General features: G+C 32.7%; 1 protein-coding gene across 4 annotated transcripts; it reads left to right on the forward strand.

The window, feature by feature from the left end:
* The first annotated feature begins 5,781 nt into the window (after positions 1-5,781).
* On the forward strand, positions 5,782-10,056 carry LOC113743676 (inositol diphosphatase DSP4-like). 4 transcript variants are annotated; one of them, XM_027271727.2, is made up of 6 exons: positions 5,782-6,245; positions 6,537-6,630; positions 8,973-9,030; positions 9,130-9,173; positions 9,267-9,448; positions 9,677-10,056. In XM_027271727.2, the coding sequence occupies exons 1-6, from the start codon at positions 5,950-5,952 to the stop codon at positions 9,678-9,680; spliced, it is 678 nt and encodes a 225-aa protein (XP_027127528.1). In that variant the 5' UTR covers positions 5,782-5,949; the 3' UTR covers positions 9,681-10,056. The 4 variants fall into 4 exon arrangements, with proteins under 4 accessions (XP_027127528.1, XP_027127526.1, XP_027127527.1 ...); XM_027271725.2 differs by having other exon boundaries at positions 5,783-6,245; positions 9,670-10,056; XM_027271724.2 differs by having other exon boundaries at positions 5,785-6,245; positions 9,713-10,056.
* The last annotated feature ends 13,178 nt before the right edge of the window (positions 10,057-23,234 follow it).

Genomic DNA, 23,234 nt, shown 5'->3' on the forward strand with positions numbered 1-23,234 from the left:
AAATAAGAAGCTTGAGAATGAACGAATTTCATACAAGCGAACTAATTTCATTAAATGAGGAATTGGTGTTTCCTCAGTGTTAAGTACACTGGCTGTAAAGTCAATTCGAGTCTTTGCTCGCACTTGTATATCTTTTGAAAGTAATATAATCAAATATCGTTTCGGAAAAAAAAAAAACTAATTTCATTAAATACGTTTGTTGGAAAAAAAAACTAATTTCATTAAATGCTTTTCGATTTGCATACCCTTTACCTTAATTTTTGTTTTCTCCTATAAGTGAATACCTAAATTCTACTAGAGAAAAAAAAAGGAAAAGTTTGAAAATTGAAGCAAACACTTCGTAGTGTCTAGCAAGACCCCCCACTTGAGTCTTGAGACACACCTTTCACTGTTTACTTTTATACAATTTAGCCTTTTACCAATTGAGCATCCAGAACTATTCACACAAGGGTAATGATGATCTCAATTTAAAGGGATAAACAGGAATCAAGAAAACTTTTGTTATGTTAATATCATGTTATCTATTTTTTTCTTAGCGTATCATTTGTAATGAGGCTTATTAGCATCTTTTTTTAAAAAAAATAAAAAACAGAAGCCAATATTATTAATAAATTAGTTGAAAATCATCCAAAATGATTTGCTTGACAAAGAAATCTGCATTAGTGGCAGAAAATACATAAAATATGTCACTTCTGTAATTGATCTGAAAAATCATTAGATTTAACAGAGTTATAAAATATAAAAGATTACATTGTAAATCACATATCATCGAATCTGACCAATTGCACACGAGCTACTACATAGATATCTGTGCATGTCTATTCTCTTAGATCTGCTATTCAACTGGTTCAAGATCAAAATTGATGTTGAAATCTGAAGAGAAAATCCAAAAAATTTTAGATCTAACATATAGACCTAAAAAAACTCTTAAATTTGAGAAAAAAATTAATAAAAACTAAACAAAACTCCCACTAAAATAGGTTACGAAAGAAGAAAACTTTTACTAATAAAAAACTAGGAGAAATAAAACTTTTAATAAAATACCCTAGGAGAGACTTTATTGAACATAAAGTAAAAATAGAGAAAAAGGAAGGGAGACTTGACGACTTGAAGTCAAGGTCTCCCTTCTATAGAGGAAGAACGGTAGAGAGAAGATTGAGGGTAGAAAGAAAGCAAAGAGAACATATGGGTAAAGAAAAAGAAGGCAAGGAGAATATCGAGGGTAAAAAGAAGGCAAAGAGAACATAAGGGTAAAGAGAAAAGAAGCCAAGGAGTTATAGCATCCTAGCACACTAGTTAGGCATATTAGCATCCTAGTACACTAATTAAGACCACCAAAATGGACAATAATACTGCTTGATAATCGAGTAGAGTCCAATCTGCATTTTGTATATTTCCTCGCTCAAGAATCTTGTCATATCCATCCTCTTTTGCTCCATTTTTCAACCAATATATCTATACCTTTGCTTCAAGTGATAGTGAAAATGATATTGCTGCTAAGGAAAGTTCATAAAAAATGGAAACAAACAACTAATTGAAACGAAAGCAAACACATGGGCTGCTGCAATTGAAGCCAACTTGAGCTTGGGACTCACATAGAAGGTGCAGTTTAGTGGGTGATTGAGCAACAAGTCACTATACATAACTATATACATCCAGCACTCAAAGCAGCCCGTTTAGATTGTGAATTTTTGAAGAAAGATTTTTATGTTTTTTTTGTGAATATTCATTCTACATAATTTTTAATTATTTTTTATATAATATATATTGTATTTTAAAAAAATGTTACAGTAATTTTTCTCAAAAACTCCTCAAAAAATGCAATCTAAACGGCTGCTATCAATGTTACCGGAATTCTTCTGGATAAAATATGAGGTCGTTAAGGTGATTTAAAATAATTCACTCCATAGTACAAAAAATAACTTTTGGCAGAGTGAAGTTGAATAAGAAATATAAGTGTTTCGCTAAAACTATTCGCATTGATTATTATACAACTGTAACTTTAAGTGTTTCGTTAAGTGTGTTTGGATTGCAAATTTATCTCAAGTAATATTTCGCTTGCATCATAAACACATTTTCTAATTCATCTCTTTATATTCCCAACTACTTTTTATCTCACATACATCAAATCACAAAAAGTGTTACAGTAATTATTCCAAATAATATTTCAAATAATACTCTATCCAAACACACTTGAAAAAGATTTTTCCTATTTTATGACGTAATTTGATTCTTAAGACAAGCACTTAAAATAAAGGGGATGGACCCACTAAAATTTACAAATAATATCATTCAATCCCTCAAATTCAGGAAACTTTAATGATGGAAATTCGCTTTTATATACAAGTATATGTCGCACACATCACACAACGGAAATGTCCTTTGAGAAACAACCTTCTTTCACCATCCTTTTTATTGCACGTATACCTCTAAGGATGAAATGGTTGCAGTAAAAAATTATAAAAGAACACTTTTAACAACAACCATCCAAATAGGCCGATTTCAAAATTAATTTTGACAACTTGAAAAGGGATTACAGTATTCCAAAATCAAATTGGAAAATGACAAAAAGTGGACAGGATTAGTACACAATTGGAAAATTTTTTGAAGGGTTAAATTGCAATTTATTAGTATTTTGACTGACAAAAGAAACCGCGAACACCTGCAGAAGTTCGCTTTTTTCGTCACACACCTGCAGAATCCCTCCAAAGGGTCCAAAAGTCCATACAACAAATAAAAGTCAGCAAACCGCAGCCGGTTGCTTTGCCGTCACTCGTTTTTATCCCCTCTCGCTCTGTCTCTCTCCATAATCCGTATTAAAAAATTTACCGAGCAAGGACAAACGCAACACGCATGAAGCATCACGGCCAAGTATCCTGCCTCTACCGTCGAACGCGCCATGTAACACGCACTTAACTCATACGCGAGTTGCAATATTGTCCTCAATCCGTAAGAATGGATAATTTTTTAATAAAAATTCGTGTGTATTATTATAAATAATTTTAAAGGAAAAATGTCCTAACTCGTGTAAGAATCGAAATTGAAATAGAAATCATTCAAACCTTATAGTGACAAAGAAAAAGGTCGCCAATATGACTTTTTTTTTATTTTAAAATATACCAATAACAATTACGGTTGAATATATGACGCATATGCAAAATCACCTTTTGTTTTTTAAAAATCCTACAATGCATGTCTAGACTCAAAATTTAGATGCCTGGAACACCTTATTCTAGATCTCTTAGAGGCAATAGGTCTTTTCTACCTTCTTATCAAACCAAAAAAACAAAACAACTAATAATGTCTCCTTTAATTCGATTTAAGGTCTCTGCAATTGTCAGTTTGAATTACACCAAACAATGTGAAAATTAATATCTATAAATGACTAAATGTAAATTATATCAATCTTCATCTGCTGTAGTTTCGCTCTTGTCAAACGATTCCATCAAATAATTCAGATGACACCTATATCAGGTGTAGGAATGCCTACCTTGAACCGTCTTAGGCTCCGTTTGATAACACTGAATCTGAATTCTGAATTCTGAATTCTGAATACTGAATACTGAAATAATTAATTTGCTGAATTTTAAGCACTGAAAAGAGATATATGAATGTCTGAATCTTAATGCTGAATCTATTTATACTGTTTGATAAATATTCATAATTTAATGCTTAATAAGCTAGATTGTACAATTTTGCCCTTCTATCTTTTAATTCAAAAAGGAAATAAAACCTATGATTTAATTAACTTAAAATTGTTAGGTATGAAAACGACAATGATTGTGAAGAGCAATGCATACAATAACAATGTTTCTTTGTGTGGGAAAAGGGTATGGTTTCATCGTTTTGAGAATGAGAAAACGAGCTTTTAATACTTTAAAAGCACGTTCAATTACATTTCTCAATCTTGCATGTGCTTGGTTAAAACGTTCTTCTTTTGATCTTGGACGAGAAGCATTTCGAAAATCAGACAACCAATATCTAATATTTCGATATAGTGTCATAAAGCCACATGTGTGTGGATAAGCTGCATCACATAAATAATATTATCTGTACAAAAAAAATATATATCAAAATATAAATGTTTGTGGATGAAAATTACTGCAAAAAAATACTATTGTTAAAAAAAAAATTTTGAATAGAGAATATCAGGTTGTTTTGTTTAATTAGATAAGGATTTTGAATAAGGAATATTAGGTTGCTTAATTAGATAAGGATTTTGAATGTAATTAACAAACAGGGATATATTTGGTAGATAAGATAAAGTAGTTGAAGTAAATCTCTTGATTCTTATCAAATTAAGCATTCATCTACGATTCTTATGCTGAAAAAAATACATACAAATTCAGCACCACTTAATAAGTTCAGCAGGTGAATTTTTATTTATCAAACACCCACAACATCTAAATGTCTGAATGAATTCAGTTTCAGCACTTTTTTATGTTATCAAACAGGCACTTAGTTTTTTTTTTTCCCCTTAAATCATGGAATCCCTTCCTACCCCTTCTTAATTCTTAAATCCCAATACTCCTTCCTACTAACTTTTTTTCAAACAAAAAAAAGAAGGAAAATTTTTTTATATATTGACAATGTATAAAATTTGATATTTAAATTCGCATATACAAAATTTGATGTTTAAATTTAAATTCAGATGATGTGGCATTCGTCACTTATCTACTCTACACTTATTCCTACTCTTACTCTAACCTATTCTAGGAGAGGGGTCAACTGAACCTATAAGGATGGGGACTAAAGACACACAACTGTATGGATTTAGAGAAAGCTATTTCAAGTGACAAGCCACGTATAGTGACAAGTGATGGAAGTAAGGTTTGAACCCATGATCTTCCACCTCCACCAAACCTTAAAAACAGGGAATCGATGGGGACTAAACACACATAGCCGTATGGATTTAGAGAAAGTCACTTAAAGTGGCAAGTCACATATAATGATAAGTGATGGGAAGTAATGTTTGAATCCTTGACGATCCACCCCACCAATCGTTAAAAACTTTGGTGGTGGCCTAACTATATGGACCATTTAGATGTGCAAAATTAGTTAAATCCATGTCAAAAGATGTAATAATCAAATCAAAGGCATAATTTATTCTATTTAAGCTTACTTTTTGATAGGGGTATAAACGAATCTAATTAAACCAAATATTCCAAATTTCATGTTTTTATCTATTTTTAACAAGCATGAAATTGTGCTCAACTTAGTTTACATATTTACCAAACCCCAACTTAAACGACCTTTTATTGAGGCAAGTTTGAGTTGAGTTTGACTAACATTTAAGAAAACATAAGAGAGATGTGAGATTTAAAAAGCAGGGAAGGAGAAGGAGATGAGTAATGAGAATTTGAATCTAAAATTTCTAATTTTTGGATTTCGGCCTTAACCGCTAAAAGTGAGTTTGAGTTCAATTTAAAACTTTACTAGACGCAAAAATACTGTTATTATTTTGTTTGACTAATAGGCAAATCAATTTTGAATGAACTTTTTTTCAAATCTTAGATTAGACTATCAAGTTGTTTGATTCATCTATCAATCTTACTTTTTCGGTGTAATTTAAATAAACAATGAAGTATATTTATTATGGACAGTTTTATTTTGAAACAAAACTTTAAAAGTTATATACAGCATTTTTTTTTTAAAATTCTCATAACTTCTACTGGACCCTTAATCTTCAACTATATGGGTGGTCCACCTCCCACTTTAACCTTTAAAAATGGCCATCTATCTCAGTATTACAAATTTCCAAGTTCCAAGTTTCCAACTCTATAAATAACGGCAGCAACCGCACCCCAAATAAGCCCCACCTCATCACCCCTCTCAAGTCCAAGTATCACAAGAATCCTCTTCTTCTTCAATAATACCAGTAGCAGCAAAAATCCTATACTCCTCCTTTGATTTCCTTCTCATTCTTTGTGAATCCGTACCATCTGAATTATGAAATTCGACCACAATTTACATCAAGAACAACAAGAAAAAGAGCAAACTGTAGTCATCCCGAGTGAAGAAAATATGTGCAGAACCATTGAAGTTGCCATCATTGAACCGCCCTCTCAGCCTCAAGTCTTGCCTGCAGTGAAGCTCACGCCACCGCCAACCACCGTGAATGATGATGAAGAGATGTTTATTCCTCCTCTCAACTTTGCTATGGTTGACAATGGCATTTTCCGCTCTGGCTTCCCTAACTCCACCAACTTCTCCTTCCTCCAATCCCTCTCCCTTCGTTCCATCATGTAAGTAAACTTTGTCAGGATTTATTGGGTACATATTTTTACAGTTAATTGGAAAATTGTTTTCAGAAAAATAAACACTGTGATTCCTGAAAAATTGGTTGCTAATGCAACTTTTTTGAGTTTGGATGTAGGAATGATTGAGCTGCTTAGGATAATAAGTGTTATAAATTATGGAAAATTGTTTCTTGCAAAACTGAAATAAAAAAAAATCGTAATTCAAACGGATTTCCATTTGGAGGGATGATCACAGGCTTCTTTTTTTTTTTTCCAATTTATTTTTGTGGATTACAGATATCTTTGTCCAGAGCCATATCCGGAAGCCAACATGGACTTTCTGATGGCAAATGGGATTCAGTTATACCAGTTTGGGATTGATGGAGCTAAGGTAAAAGTTGGGCTTTTGCCCTTTGATTACATTGCTTCAATTTTTCTACTCCTTTTCTAATATTGATTTGATTTTGACTTTTGTGGCGAAGAATTAACAATTATTGGGTGTTTGGGATAATGGGTTTTGTTTATAGTAACGCAATTCAACTTTGTCATGCAGATAGTTGGACCTAGAAAGATAGGGAGGCAAAATACAGAAATTAGAAAATGGCAATTATTGATTCACAGTAGAAGAGAGTGTGTCATCATGAGGAGTTCATGAATTCTTCTGGGTTTGAGTAATAGTAAAAGTTAGTGGCAGTATATCTAATATTGATGCAAGTGCTGGAGAAAGGTATTTAGTAGTACTACATTTTATGAAGATTCAAGAGAAAGAGAATAGAGTTGCTGGTTTGATGATTACTATTCAGTTAGATGTTTTATTTTTAATGAGTTTTCTTTTTGCTTGTGCTGGAGAATATTCCATTTTTGGAATCGTAGATGCCTTTCATTTCTTTTTGCATTTCCTTCTGCATTTCTTTTCCACTACTTTCCAATCTCTTTAGATAACGATTTTCATAGATATTAAAAACATTTTCCAATTCTTTCCTCACTACAAAACCTATTGCAACAAAAGCTGGGTGACAATTCTTGACCGGGGAACATAATCATGGAAGCTTGAATCTGTAAAGAAAGGTGAACTTGAAAGCAATCTTCTTCTTATACTTGTGCTCGGATTTTCTTTCTACACATGCAGTGATGGATATGTTTAATGAATTTGACTTTTCAGTTCTGATATCACATGTATTTGCTTGCTTCATCGCATGATAGGATGAATCTGAAAATACTGGTGCAACAGTTGCAATTTTATGTTTCGGTTTATGCACATTCATGATTCAGTTAATGATATGCATAATTTCTATCTTGTAATATTTCAGTCATGTGAAAGTTGGATCCCTTCATATTTTAAGAGTTTTATGGCATTAAGTTTCATAATTAGGAGCTCTAAAATTTGGGAAAATAAGAGGGATAATGTTGTTCTTTTGATTTGACTGTGTGTTGTAGGCAAAACTACAGTAGCATGTCTTCACGGAGACAGTAGGACAAAGAAGATAAGTTCTGGGACACTATCATTCCACCATACGAGGTGGTCACAATCATATAATACTAGAAATAATCTCTATCTTTATCTCTATCAATCAGAAGCATAAACTGTATGTTAGCCTTTTAAATTTCAAAACCGGGTAGTTACTTAGAGCCAGGTCATTGATGCTATGGTATATGTTATATGATTTTGTTTAGCTCCTCAAGAGACTATGAATATTACTGAGAAATACAATCATTAATCATACCTGTTTAATAGCATCATTGGCATTGAGCTTCACAATGTCTAGTAAATTTGTCATTCCTATCATGAAATAACTAGGCATTGAGTTCCATAAGTCATTTGTTTTATTTTTACCATTCTTCTTTATGTTGGGGGTGGGAGAGGGGAAGGGGAATTGATAGGCTTGACCATTTCGTTTCTGATCCTTATATTGCAGTTTTGTAGAATTGCAATGTCTTAATATAACAGCAGTAAGAATGGATCTGCATTAGCTTTCACATCCTTGGCTATCAGCTAGCCATTTGATCAAATATGTCTGAGGTTGGATGTTCTTCCTGTACAGTCAAGTTGGATGATAATTGGACTTTCAATTTTTGTCCAAGCTTTTTAATATAGAATCTGGTTCAATGGCAAGTGGCATCTTGTTAGGAAGTTTGGTCTGGGTAGTGAAAGAAAACCACTAATTTCTTCTCTATTCTTTTGGATGTATGTGTCTGCATGTGTTCTTTCTTCGTTTCTCTTTTTCCTTTTCTTTTTCTCTTTCTTTTTCTTTTTTTTTATTTGGTTCATATGTCGTGATGAAGGTGTCAAATGATGATTTGAAGGTTAAATCACTAGAACAGAAATATAAAGCTGCATAAGATCAACTGAAGCTTGATGATAAAGTTTAATTGGATGGTTTCATATGTTTATATTCACCAACTTAGGTGAAGCTATTTTCCAGGCTTTACTGGATTCCATTTTTGGGACACTAATTTGGACAAAGTCATATTGATAGAATTAATCTATCGGAAGCATATTTTGGGATTGCATATTTCATCTTTGGGGCTTGTGTTGAAGTACATGTTCCTAAAATTGCATCATGGGTTCTTTCTTCGTGCATTGTAGTTCCATTCTTTGGAGGATGGAATTTGACTCTGCAACTGAATTGTCTGTTTCGAATTACTGATATTACAAATGTTTCTTGTGCCAAAGATTTCTTTAATTGAATCATAATTTTGTTATGCAAATGATGTTCACCATTTGGTATTCAGGAACCGTTCGTCAACATTCCAGAGGATACTATACGTGAAGCATTGAAAGTTGTCATTGGTAGCTTATAACTTATTCTACCATACCTTCATATTGCTTATCTTTGATAATCCAATGGTGGCAGAGTTTACTAACATACTTGTTTCTCCTTTACTACAGATGCGAGGAATCATCCTCTATTGATCCACTGCAAAAGAGGAAAGGTTGGTGTATTGTTAGTTTTGTTGTATTCTTATCACTGACAGGTACAGACCTAATTTGTAAACTGGCACCTACGGCTGCTTTTGTTGTTGCAGCACCGAACTGGTTGTCTTGTGGGATGCTTGAGAAAATTGCAGAGATGGTGCTTGACTTCTGTGTTTGATGAGTACCAACGCTTTGCAGCAGCGAAGGCTAGAATATCTGATCAGAGATTCATGGAGCTGTTTGACACGTCTAGCTTCAAGCATCTTCCAATGCCATTTTCATGTTCAAAGAGGTAACCACAAGTTTATGTGAGAGGGGTGGATTTCTTGCTACTCTGGATTAGATTGTTAATCTGTAGAGGGCGATGATTTGATTCCTACAGTGCAGTTAATGAAGAATTTAGGTTACTTTTTATTAAGAGGTCAATAACAAGCCATAAGTGTCTTGTTTATAGCCAAGTATATGTTATAAGCTATTGATTGGATTCCATTTCAATTCACAACTGGTTCAAAGCATTTAGTTAAATGCTGAAACTATGTTTGTGACGAAATACCAGGATAAGAGCTCATTCTCTCTATCGGGATTCTGCATGTCAACGGACACAAAAGCAAGGCAGCTAGTAAAGGTTCTTCCCCCGTGATCCCAGCTGGTTTGTTGGCTATGTCCACTTCTATACTACTTCAAGCATAGTGCTTTAAATCCACCCAAGGTCTGGTTCAAAATTTACCAAGATGAGCAGTTTATTGATGTTCCTGCTGAAATAAGTTGCATCTTGTAGTGCTTTAGTGTAATGTATTACTGGTTTAGGTGGTCATTTTTCACTCTTTTCTCATGTTAGCTCTTAGTCCACTCGGTGGATGGAGCTGTTGAACATTTACTCAATTCAATTAGATTGTCCAAGTGCATATGCTCATATTGAACTACATTTAACTGAGATTTTGTTATATAGTTGATTAAATGCTGATTATTTATGAATTATTAGTGCCAATTCGATTAACATTGACATCGATGTAATTACAACAAAGATACTGATCGAATTTAAGTTTAATGCAAATGATGTATGTTCTGTTTTTCCTTTCCTCCATCTACCCCTTCTTGTTTGAATGGTTTATTTATGTATAAAAGGACCTTCCATCCACATAAATTATGCACAAATATATACTTTTTCTAGTGAACGTCCATATTTTGAAAATTTTTTTTTACTAACTAAAGAGAGATGGGATTTGAGAAACAGGAAGGGAGCACAAGAACTAGAATTCAGAATTTTTAATTTCTGAAACCTCAACATTAACAGTGAATGCACGATTATAGGTTTGTCAAAATATGGAGTTTTATCATAGAATGGTTTGAAGAATGAGAATGGTGTCGCGCCCCATTTTTTAGAAAAAGAATTAAATAGTGTAGAGTTGAAAAAATGTATTAAAAGATGAGTGCATTGAAAAATTGAGTTTTTGATTTTTAGAAAATAAATAAAGAAAAGGGGCTAAAATGGGATTTGAAAAAAAAAATTTGAAAAAATAAAATAAAATTTTAGGTGTTAGAAAAATGAATTTTTGATTTGGAAAATGAGTTTTTTATTTTAGAGGATAAATAAAGAAAAAGGGCCTAAAATGGGACTTAAAAAAGTGCGACGATTTTGGCCCAAAATAATAGTTTAAAAAGGATTTTTAAGAAGAAATAGGAGTCGCCACTTGATATCGAATTTAGGTGTACCAAATCACCTAAAAATGTATTTTTTAATAATAAAGAATGGACAAAACCCTTTTTAGACGACTTCTGATTTTTGAAAATAAGAAAAAATAGTTCGGGAGTCACGGTTGAAGAAAGAGAAGGCAAAGATTGATAGAATCAAATCTAAGGCACTCTTTCAATCTAACCAAGACTAGTTGCTAGATTTAGTCAAAAATTATTTTAATCTAACCTATAAAACTGATCACATTTGGATGTTTCTACATGGATGTAAATCTAGATCTAAAGGATATCGAGAGGGTCGAAATATCTCTTCAAAGTTTAATTGGTACAAATCACATTAATTGTGATGCCCAAAATGATTCTTAGAAGAGATCACGAATATGCAAAGAGTGAGACTCGAAAAAAAGAAAAATTATAATATTAGATAAGTATATGTGACCTAAGAGAGGGATGCAACATAACGGGTACGGAAGACTAAAATTCGTGACTCAATTTTTCCTTTTATAGAGGAGATACGAGCGTGTTAAGGCTAAGAAGTCATATTCATCCATTTCCCATATTTGAAGGGTGACGCTTCTAACCTAATCAAGCAAATGAACTAGCATACTTCTATTTTTTTATATGGAATGCAAGTCTAAATGTCATGTTTCGTGCACATAGGGATAAGGGAGGTAATATATAGAGGAAATATCATGCAAAATGAGAAAAGACCCTAAAATTGAAAAAACATGTATGAAATGCGATGAATGTCATGTAAAAAATGTGATTCTATCGCAAGACAGCCTAAAGGGTCTAGCATTGGATTAACCCATTTTTACAAGTTTTCACTAGCGTTGGACTATTGAAAAATCGGGGAGAAAAGTCACAACTAGTGTTGGACTAGTGTGGTGATGTCATGCATTTATTATAAACAAATAAATCATATAAAATATAATTAAAGCAAATAAACACATAATGAACATAGAACATATAACACTTAAGCATAATTTCTAAATGCAAAACCCTAATGGAAGTGAATAAACACGTAAACACTCAAGCATGCAAGCACACAAGCAAATAAACGCAAATAAAAATCTAACTATTACATTCGGCGGCCTAATTACAATCTAAGGGGGGAAATTTTAAAATAATAACCTAACTATTACATTTATCTAACTAAACACATTTTTAGCAAAAATTAAAACCTATCTATTACATAGGTTAGCTAAATACATGTCTTGAGCACTTATCTATTATAATTTGACATTTTAATGCCTCTCAAATAATCATTAAAATAAAATAAAATAAATGAAACTTAAAATGAATAAAAATGAATAATTAAAAGAAAAAACACTCAAAACATGCAATTGCACATAAAAACACATTGAAGCACATCAAAAAATTTAAAATAATAAAAGAGATTACTTCCCTTGAAGTTGTGGTTAAATGGGGTGAAATTTACCCTATTTATACTCCAAAATCAACAAAATAATCAAGACATCAATTTAATTATAAAAAAATGGAAATAATCATGAAATCTATCAATTAAAGCACTTAAATGAAGTATAATTAACAATTAAAGAAGGAAAGTAACTTATATTTAAGAAATCAAAACTGTTAGGGACCTAATTACAAAACTTAAGAAAGTTTGTGAGGTCAAATTATAATTATTACAAAAATTATGGGTCAAAACCAAAGAAAAATAAAGTTTAAGGACCAAAATACAATTAAATGAGGGACTTAATTGAAATAAATCTAAAGTTTTTAGGCCTAAAATAAAATTACTTAAAAGTACAAGGACTAATCTACAATTTACGGATCTAGTTTCTTAAGAAAACACATGCCATTGGGCCATTCTTTATTTCTTTGGGCCAAAGCTTTCTAAACCCAATCGAAAGTCCAAGGCGAAATACCCAGGCCAGCCCATAGTTTTACCCAAACCATCCAATCGAAAAAGCATGGGTTTCAAACTCCCAAACCCATGTTAAAACCCAAAAAATATAAAACCAAAGCCTTTTAACAAAACCCAAATAGAAATAACCTTCAACCCAAACTAACCTATTTCATTAAAACCAAACAAAGTAATAAATCAACAAAAAATGCTAAGCCTTAATTATGCATTAAATCCCAGAATTAATCTACCAAAAAGTCACATAAAACATGCACAAGAAGATTAAAGTTTAAAAGGGGGCAAAATTGGTTCAATTTTTCTAGATTTTGGGTCATAGTGAAATTAGGCAAAAGTAGGGGGTCAAAATGCAATTTTTGAAAATTATCCATGCAAGCTTCAAAGAAGGTTTCTGCAACTTCTTCTCAATTCATCAAAATGCAAAACGCCGCCGACAAACATAAAAATTTGGACCAAAACAAGATTGTGCAGCCTGGGAACTTAACCAAATCTTATCATTTGGACATCATATCTAATCACATGCAAACATGGCAAAAATCTTAAGCTAATAATCCATAAAAAAAATACAGCAGAAAAAGGAAAGAGACAAGGACAAATGGAGCAAATTTCGGCACATTTGTTGCATATTCGGGTATACACGAAAGAAGAGGGATGAATGGGCTACCTTTTGATACCTTGTGGCAGCAAGAAAATGTGGAAAAATCTAAGAAAAGCGCGTTCCAACGTTGGAATTTGGCAATCAAACTTGTTGCAGAATTTTTAAGGGTGACGAAGGCGGCAAGTTCAAGCCCAAATTTGAAGATACTTCCTCCCGAACCAACGTAGTTTGCCCAGAAAACAAAATCTTCCCACAAAAAGCCCTAGGGAGATCGAAATCAGGCAGGGAAGGTGACCGAACCACCAATGCTGGCTCAAAATTTTTTTTCCAGAAAACTCTTTCAAGAGAATAGATTCGAGCCTCGATTTGAGGGGATTCTAGACGTTTTTTTCAAGAGGTCTCTAATGAAATTTTCTCTCCTCACTCCCTAGTTTTTCTAGAAGCAAAAATCTCTCTCAACGGAGTTTTGTAGAAGGAGAAAATGGAGCTCGAAAGTGGCTGATCGGCCAACCCTGTTTTTCCGAAAAATTTCTGCAATCCTCTTTTTCTTCTTTTCTTTTTCTCTTTTTCTCTCTCTCCCTCTGTTTTTTCCTTTTTTCGCCGCCTCTTCTTTGTTCTCCTTCTCTAATGCTACGTTTTTATGGGATTTTATACGGAACTAAGCTCTCTAAACCCTCATAGCAATGGTGTAGATGAAAGATGGTTTCTTGGCAACTTTGAGCCATTAGATGGCTTTGGATTCTAGATTTTTCTTGATAGATTCCAACTAAGATGAGTTGGCATTGTACTAAAGGGCTTGGAGGGAAAGAAAATTGCAAAAAACAAAAATGAGTGGAAATGGCTGCGAATTTGCTGCTGCAATTTTTCTTGTACTATGGCTTCCGGTACGGACCAAACAAGAAGATGATATGCGTGTGGCTCGCATGCGCGGGTGGGAAGGTCTTTTTTTTTTCTTTTTTGTTTTACAAAAATTGATTTTGATTTTTGTTTTGTTTTGTTTTGTTTTGTTTTCTGCCTTTTCTTTCTTTTCTTTTCTGCCTAAGTTTCTGCCTGATTTAAAAAAAAATGAATTGAAATGATTTTTCTCAAGAAATAGAAATGAAACAAAAATAAATAAAAATAAATAAAATTTAAACTAAAAATGAACAAAAATAGGAATAAAATGAAGAAAAATAAAAATGATAAAATTTTGGTGTCTACAAATGGTAGTTACCATAGAACAAATAGCCAATGCTAATCTTTTTTTCTTTTTCCCAGCAACGGTAACATTTATATAACATAATCTATCCTCTTTGTCGAAATATGAAGTTTTATCATAGAATGGTTTGAAGAATGAGAATGGTAATTGCAATAGAACAAATAGCCGATACTAATCTTCTTTTTTTTTCCTGTAACGGTAACATTTGTATAATCTAATTTATTATCTTTTAAAGTGAGGGGAGGCTAAAGAGGCTCTATGACATCTCTGACCAAAGGGGCGCTTGGCACATCTTTTGAATTTTTTTCATTGCATGCGGAGTTCGAACCCCTGACCTACAACCCAAATGTAGCATTATTACGTATTGCATGTCAGTAGTTGAGAGATGCTACTAGGTTACACACACTTAAATAAATTTGATTTTACACAGAGTTGAATAAATTTGTTTACACTTCATCACAACCACTAATGGATTGGATCTGGGCTTCAATCCAGTCCTCCTTTCTAGATATGGGTCCAAGTCTGGATTCATCCTGGATATGGCCTTGATCTAATTGGCATAACCTCTAGACAGAAGAGAAGTGGATCTACTTGTTTCGACCCATTTTGGATCCAAAGCAGATTAAAATGCATAACTAAATAGTATATCCATTCATTATAATTGATCGTCAGCCCACACGTTTCATCTAAATTTTTTTAAAAAATGTTTATTATAATTGATTATGTATAACTGTTGCAATTTTTGTCCTCATATTGTTTAATGTATTAAAAAGAAATTTTGTGTGAGATAATAGGATTTAGAGGTTTTAGGTTCAAATCTCTTTTCCCCCTCCCTACTTCTTAAATCGTACCATTTCCCCACCAAAATAAAAGAGAGAATCAGAATTAAAATTTGTAACAAGTTGAAATAATAAAAGAATAAAAAATGGGTTTGAAATATTAGAAACGTTCTATTTGCCTATTGGACAATTATTAAGATATATTTCAGGTGTCATATTTTTTGAAATGTAAAATTAATTTTAAAAATTAAAAAAATATAAGGGAGGGTAGGTAAGATTAAATACGAAAAGTATATAAATGCAAATGGATGATAATAATTATTAGTATGTGTCTATACATAATAGGTTAGGTGAGTTTAGATGTATTAACGAGTGTCCATTGGGCATCCGTTAGAAAAGCCTTATTAGATACACTAAATACTTCTCATTAAATTAGCTTTTACGGATGGAATATATACTACGCAGATCCTGATCCGTTCTAATCAAAATCCAAAATTTCTTGTTTAAACAGAATCCAAAACTATATGTGTTAGTAACCGTGGGTTAAGCAGACCGATTGTGGAACCAGCATTAAATAGGATTCAGATTTGGATCTATTAGTTCCAGTCCAAAGCTTACTTGTTCATTTATAGGTGTACAAAAGAAAAACTATGTGTATTGGGTGAATTACACTTAACCATTTCTAACGGCCTCTAGTTTTCGTTTATCAGTGCTTAGCCCCCACTTCTTTGAATTGTAAGTGTTATTCAACAAGCACCATAGTTTTTTTTGCTCCTTTCCATTTTCCTTTCTTTTTCTTATTGCTTCTCGTTCTTTTCTTCTTTATCTTATTTTTGCTTTCATGCCAATATGTTTTTGCATGTTTGTGGCCTTTGCATCAATGTTTTGAAACTCGGATCGTTGATTGAACCGATGGAGTGTTCGGATCGAAGTTCAATTGGTTGGACCGGTTCAACCTTGATTCAATAAATTTTTTTAAAAATAATTTATACAAATATATATGCACAAAATAAGACATGCATTGGGCTAATTTAAGACTTTATATGATGAAAAGTTTAATAGTTTCAAAGAATTTGGATTTTCACAAATAAATTTTTAAAATTATAAGTTGAAACAAATAAATTTCATCTCAATCTTAATTGAATTTACCAAAAAAAAATCCTATATCCAACCCAAAATACCACAATATTCTAAAATTATACAAAATTCACGTCTATGGGAGTTAGACATTGTGAGTTTAAATTTTAATTCACATTTTTGATATTTAAAGATTGCAACTTAAAAAAAAAAGAAGATTGGAGTTTGGAGGTAGTCAAGAAAATAGAAAATAGAGATACAAACTTGATAAGAGACAAAAAAATGAGAAGAAAATGAGTGGATGTGACATTTAATAATTAATCTTTAAAGTTAAGGAAAACCTATTCCTTTTTTTAATTTTTTTTCCAATTTAATAGACAAAAACAAAAAAAATCGCCAGTTCAACGGTTCAATCAGGTTCGTATGGTTTGAACGGTTCAATTTGGTTTTTAAGTCTAGTCAATCCAAAGTATGAACCAAACCGGAGCTACGCAGGTTTGCTGTCTGACCAGTCGAACTGACCGGTCCGATCCGATTTTCAAAACATTGTTTTGTGTACTTGAAATAATTCCTTTAATTATTTAATTTGACTCTCTCAACTTTTGTACTTTCACTATGAATAAATTGATTGATCATGATCTACAACATAGTTACACAAATTTAGCACTCAAATATCTACTTTAATATGCCAGATATATTTTTGTAGTCCAAAATAGTAGTAGTTGATGAAGTAATCAAATTTGTTTTATATTGCAATATATTAACAATTATGAACTTGGCAAATAGAGTTCTTCGTCTTTCTTGTTATTCTTAGATACATTATGCTTTCACTTATTTAACAAAATTTGTTACTTCATATTGATAGAACAACAAAACAAGTAGTAAAGTGGTTAATGGTTTAAATGAGTTTTACGATAAATTACACTCAAGGAAACAAGAATGCATTATTGGAAAAGAGAACAAAAATAAAATGACCTTTAGACGCAGCCTTATTGGAAAAGAGAACAAAAAGAAAAAGAAGTCAAAAGCTAGAAAATGATCTTTAGAAGCAGCCTTCGGATGCAACTCCATAGGTTCAACCGTCTGAACAAAGACAGAAAGTTGGCTGCCTTGGTCTTACACATGGTTCAGATAGTGTTACTTGGTTTGGCCGTCTAATCGACCTTTTGGACGCATGGATTGGATGTAATTCATTTGGATTGGCCTTCTGATCGTTCTAATAGCTAGTCTTTAACAGCTATATTTTTTACCATTAGGAGCAAGAGTTGAGCGTTTATAAAAGGCTAAATGTTCAAGTTTTAGCCTCAACAAGTGGAGAAACATATCCAAGAGTTTACAAGTCAAATCCTTTCATCCTATCACTAGTTCATGAGCTTCCATTTGTAAATCTACAACACAGAATGTCATTGGGCTTTCAATTATAAAACCACACTATTAGAATGTTGGTTCTTCTTGTATCTCAAATTGTTTGAGTGTTTATCTGAGGTTTTCCATTGGGGAGCAGAAAAACCTCAGAGAAGGTGAGTCTCACTTGTACATTATTGCGGGGTCTTCAAAATTGAAAGAAATGGGCAAATACTTGAGAGGGGTTTCTTGACTAAGAAAAAAAGTCTAGGCTCAATTAGGGTTAAAGAACATAATGTGAGCTTGATTGAGCCTCCACTATACTTGGTCATTGTCTCATCCAATTTGTGAAGAGACACTTAAGGTGCATTTGATAAAACTAAAGTCTAAAAACTGAAGTCTGAAATTTGAAATCTGAAGTTTGAATCTATTAAGTTATTGAATTGTTAAAATTAAATCTAAGGGGGTGCTTGGTTCACAGATTAGAATTGAAAATGGAAATAGAATCATGGACTCTGGTTTTGGAATAAAACTTTTCATTCCAATATCTTAGATTGGTTCACACACTGGAATTAGCATCATTCCAATTCTTGATGCTTGGTTTGATGAGTGTTTTGGAATGAAATGCAATTAAATTCTAGTTTTGCTCTTGATATAAAAATTATTATAAAATAAAAGAATTACACATACAACGAATTAAATCCTCCACAATTGTAACCACATAGTTAGTCGGTTTTTGATAAAAGATAAGAAAATCATAAACCATAAGAAAAATTAATACTAGAAAATAAATATAGTGGCTGCATTAATAAGTCGTTTGTGGTTCGTACATTAGACAATGATTTGAAATAGAAGATCTCTCCTTACATGTATGAACAAAAGAAGGAGACCCAAATCAAAAAAGCTAACCATGCTATTGCCAAACTCCATAAGAACAAAATACAAACCAATAATCTAAGCCAGTCAAGAGTGCCACTCAATATCTACAATCTCCAAAAGACTAATCATATAACCATCTAACAACCACCATAACAAAAAGAAATTGCCACCAAATCATCACTTCTAGCTATCAATAAGTCTTACTTTAGTGAGTAGATGGAGGATAAAGGAGGTTAATTATATATTATCATTGCATTTCTGCAGGAAGATTGTAGAACACATGAAGCTTGGAAGTCTACTCTGAAAGTATGTTGGCTGCATTCATTACATCTCCACTTGGTAAAGCAAGTTTCAACAACTCAGTAACAACTTGATCTCTTCTATCTGAGACCAATTGCTCACGTTTATCCTCATTTGACATGGCTGCTGCCATAGTTGTGAAGTTATCTTGAATTCCCTCCATGAATTCTCCAAATTTGCTGGTGAGAAGTTGCAATGATGCATCAAGATCACTCGTTATTGTTGATAAAGATTTCATTTTCTTTTGACATATTTGCAATGGGAGGTGATTGTTTCTTTTATTTCTTAGAATTCCTTGTGCTTGTTGAGCTCGGTTGAGTTGATTGTGCGATGGAATTTACTTCATCTTCATCTACCTTATCGTCATCTGAGTTTGACATAGCATCAATCCCTTCATCTCCTTCCTCCAAATTTTGGATAGCTTCAATATCTTGGATAGCTCGTACAAAATCTTCAGCAACATTTCTAGTGGCTCTATCTTTTCCATATACAATTTCAAGATCTCCTAAATATGAAAATTTGATATCCCAAAGGCTTTTTGCATCCTTATGAGTCTAAAACATAGAATAGAAAGGTAAATGATAATCTTAATAAAATTTTGAAACTGCCATATCACAATGTAAAAAGTAGTCAATTTCTTACCTTGCACTAATCATCATACCACTGTTTTTCACAAGAAATCTTTGTCTCAACATTATTCCAACTACAACCACTTTCTTTGCACATTTCAACAATTGCATGGTATCTATTTTTCCTCCATCTAATTTCCACATTTGATCACAAGCCAACTCTTGCAATGCTTCTATGAGCATTTAACCTCTTCATCAGTCCAAAAACATTTGTTTCTCCCTCTTCCACATACAGTTTCATGATTCTCCATCCTATCATTTAAAAGTCAGCCCATATATATCAATTAATTTCAATAAAAAATACTATATAAGTGAAATTGTAATATAACAAAGCACTTAAAAAGAACATACAATTAATTTAATCCCAAAAAAAAGTTGAAAATAAATTTCACAATAGAAATACATCAAGTGTCAATTCAATTCACAAATCCACTACAAGAATACATCAAATGTCAACCCAAATTTAATGATTCTAAGAGCTAAGAATACATTCATAACTAACTACTAAGTCCAGCCCTCCAATTGTCAAACATTTCTTGAGCTAAATAATTACTAAAATTTGCCCATTGGTCACTTGGCAAAATAGTGGATATGTACACTACTTCTCCATCACTGTCTTCATCTTCACTTTCATTTTCTTCACTTTGTAGTAATTCTTGTGGATCAAAAGTCATGAACTTCCTTATTAAGTTGTGCAGTAGACAACATGCCATAATTATTCGCACTTGTGTTTGAATTGGAAAAAATGAAGGGGATGCTAGAACCTTTCACCTTCCTTTTAGAAATCCAAAACATCTTTCTATGATATTTCTAGCTTTAGAATGTTTCATGTTGAATATTCCTCTGGTCTCTGTGGTTGATAACCATTGAATTCATTAAGGTGATATCTTTGCCCTCGATAAGGGGCAAGAAATCTTTCAGCATTACAACATCCAGCATCCATCATGTAATAACAACCTTCAAAATTCAATCATGTATAAATTAATACTAGACTAACTACCTTATTTTAGAAAAAAATAAATTGATTGAATGGTATTGGATACAGCAATGCATGTTTACCTTGTGGGACTTTAAGACCATAAGGTCTAGAGATAGCATTTTGAAGCACACGATCATCATGTGCCGAACCTTCCCAACTAGGCAAGACATAGATAAATTGCACATTAGCAGAACAAACCCCTAAAACATTCGTTGCAATACTTCCTTTTCTTGTTCGATATCCTGATTTTTGTTTAGTGGGTGGTGTCACATCTATTAATGTCCCATCTAAGGCACTTAAACAATTCTATTATAACAAAAGTCAAAAAATGTAAAATGAGTTAAAATCTCTATATTGGATAGTTTGGATGAAAATATACATTTTATAAAATAATTGTATTTCAATTGATGAATTACCTTAAAACATTTCCATCTCTCACCTGTGCAATCTTCGGTAATAGGCTCAGGCTTCTTAAACAATATAGTATGCAATTTCAAAACTGCTAGGAGGCAAAGATTGAACTAACGACTCACTGTTTCTCTACTTCTCCAAAATAGACGACAAATTATTCTACTTTTCTTGTGGTGGGCCAAAACATATACAAACATGGCAATATTTCTTCTATTGACATGTTTCTTGCAGCTTTCAAGCATCCAATGTGTCCAATCATTTCACATAATATCCCAAATGTTCGTCTATCCATACAAAGTTCGCTAATACAATAAGTATCACTTTCCCTAATCAAATTAAATAAGTGTTGCACATGCTTAGTGATTTTTTCTTCTTTTGATTTTATTTGACACCTTCTACTTTTGAGATGAATGAATATTAACTGATACAACATCATAAAAAATGCAATAACAACCATTATCATTCCCGATAAAATTTGGCTATTTCGATTTTTTTTACGTCTTCTGTCTTCAATAGGCAAACGTGGCATCTTTGTCTACATAATAATATGACAATAAAAAATAAGTATTCATCATAAAACTTCAACTACAAATGCACAACTGTCAAATATAATGGCCCTACATATTGACAATACCCTTTCCCGCGTTTTCTTTCCTTCGGTTGATATAAACACTTATAAGATAATTTGGCAGTTTTACAAATAAAAGTTGGCACATAAAACAATCATATACATATGAAAATTGGTGATGCATATCCTCAATTGGCCAACTGGATATTTAGAGCAAGTATTCTTTACTATGTAGCCATTTGGTTTACTGCAAGTAAAAGTACAGACTTCAGGAACTCCCAAGAGTTAGTAGAGAATATTGGCCAACTTAGCAAGAGTTACATTAAACAAATTCTTTTCAATCCTTATAGTTCATTTAGTATAGTTTATATTAATGATGTATTAATATTTTCTGAATCATTAGAATAGCATTTTAAACATTTAAATATATTTTTAAAAATAGTTAAGAAAAATGGATTAGTAATTTCTGCACCCAAAATGAAATTATAAATCATCTTGAAATTTTGATATACATAATGTCGCGCCCCACTTTTTGAATGATGAATAAATAAATGGTTTGAGAAAGATGTTTTTGATTCAATTTTGATTTAGAAAATGATTTTTGTGAGTTGAAAAAGATATGGGTCTAATATGGGACTTGAAAAAGCGACGATTCGACCCAAAAAATAGTTTTTAAAAGGGTTTTTGAATGAGAAATTGGAGTCGCCACTTGGTAATGATTAAGGTGTACCAAGTCACCTAAAAAATAAATTTTTAAAGACAAAGTAGTAAAACCCTTTCAAAAACGACTCCTAATCCACGTAAGCCAAAGAAAAAGGTTCGGGAGTCACATTTGACAAAGGGGAAGGCAAGGATAGAATCCAAGGCACCCCTTTGACCTAGCCAAGGCTAGTTGCGCGACTTAACCTTACCTTTCCTAGTTTTCTACCCAATGTATGTTCGCACGTTGGATATGACTATATGAATGCAAAACGGAAAGAAAAATGCAATCCTAAATTCTACGATGTCTCTTGTGAGGCTTTTGGTCCCAAACCACATGAATTGTGGCGGCCAACAAAGGAAAACCTCATAGAGGTCGATTAATGCAAATGAGATTCAAGTGTGCAAGTGTGAAAGTGTATGAAAGATGCAAGACATGTAAGTGCAAGGTGCTTGTGTGAAATTGTATAAAGTTCAAGTGTTTTTTGTGTGCAAGTGTATGAAAATAGATATATAAGGTAAAGTGGAATTTCATTTGTGAAGTGAAAATAAGCAAGTGATAGGTAAAATGTAGTAAAAGAAGTATGGTTTGAGAAATGTGAAAAAATGTGTTTAAGAGAGTATGTAGGTGATAAAAATGAAAGTATGACCCTAATGGAATGCAACAAGTCGGGTACGGGGGTTGACTCCTAACTTTTCGACTTTGATTTTCCCTTTGATTAGAAGGCAAAACTAGCGTGCTAAGGCTATCGAGTAGCCACACTCGCTCGTTTCCCTTATCGGAAGGGGACACTCAAGCAAAATGAACCCTATTGCTAGTATGGGATGCAAAACCTAAAATGAGGGGAAAGGGGTTCGAGGATCATGCCAAATGATAAAACTAAGGAAAATGCGTGATATGTGGTGAACAAGCAAATGATGTGCTAACGAGGGAAAATCCCTAAGGGTCTAGCGTTGGACTAGCCCATTCTATGAATTTCGACTAGCGTTGGACTAGCGGAAACGTACATTCATCCATTCCATTCATTCATGGCTAT

This window comes from Coffea arabica, chromosome 5e (assembly GCF_036785885.1).
Source record: "Coffea arabica cultivar ET-39 chromosome 5e, Coffea Arabica ET-39 HiFi, whole genome shotgun sequence".
Taxonomy (NCBI): Eukaryota; Viridiplantae; Streptophyta; class Magnoliopsida; order Gentianales; family Rubiaceae; genus Coffea; species Coffea arabica.

Excerpts from the sequence above, each read along its gene's own strand:
- LOC113743676 (XM_027271724.2), top strand. The coding sequence starts at position 5,950 with ATGAAATTCGACCACAATTTACATCAAGAACAACAAGAAAAAGAGCAA. Across the intron at positions 6,246-6,536 it reads CTCTCCCTTCGTTCCATCAT|ATATCTTTGTCCAGAGCCAT; the intron begins GTAAGTAAACTT and ends TGTGGATTACAG. Across the intron at positions 9,449-9,712 it reads CCATTTTCATGTTCAAAGAG|GATAAGAGCTCATTCTCTCT; the intron begins GTAACCACAAGT and ends ACGAAATACCAG.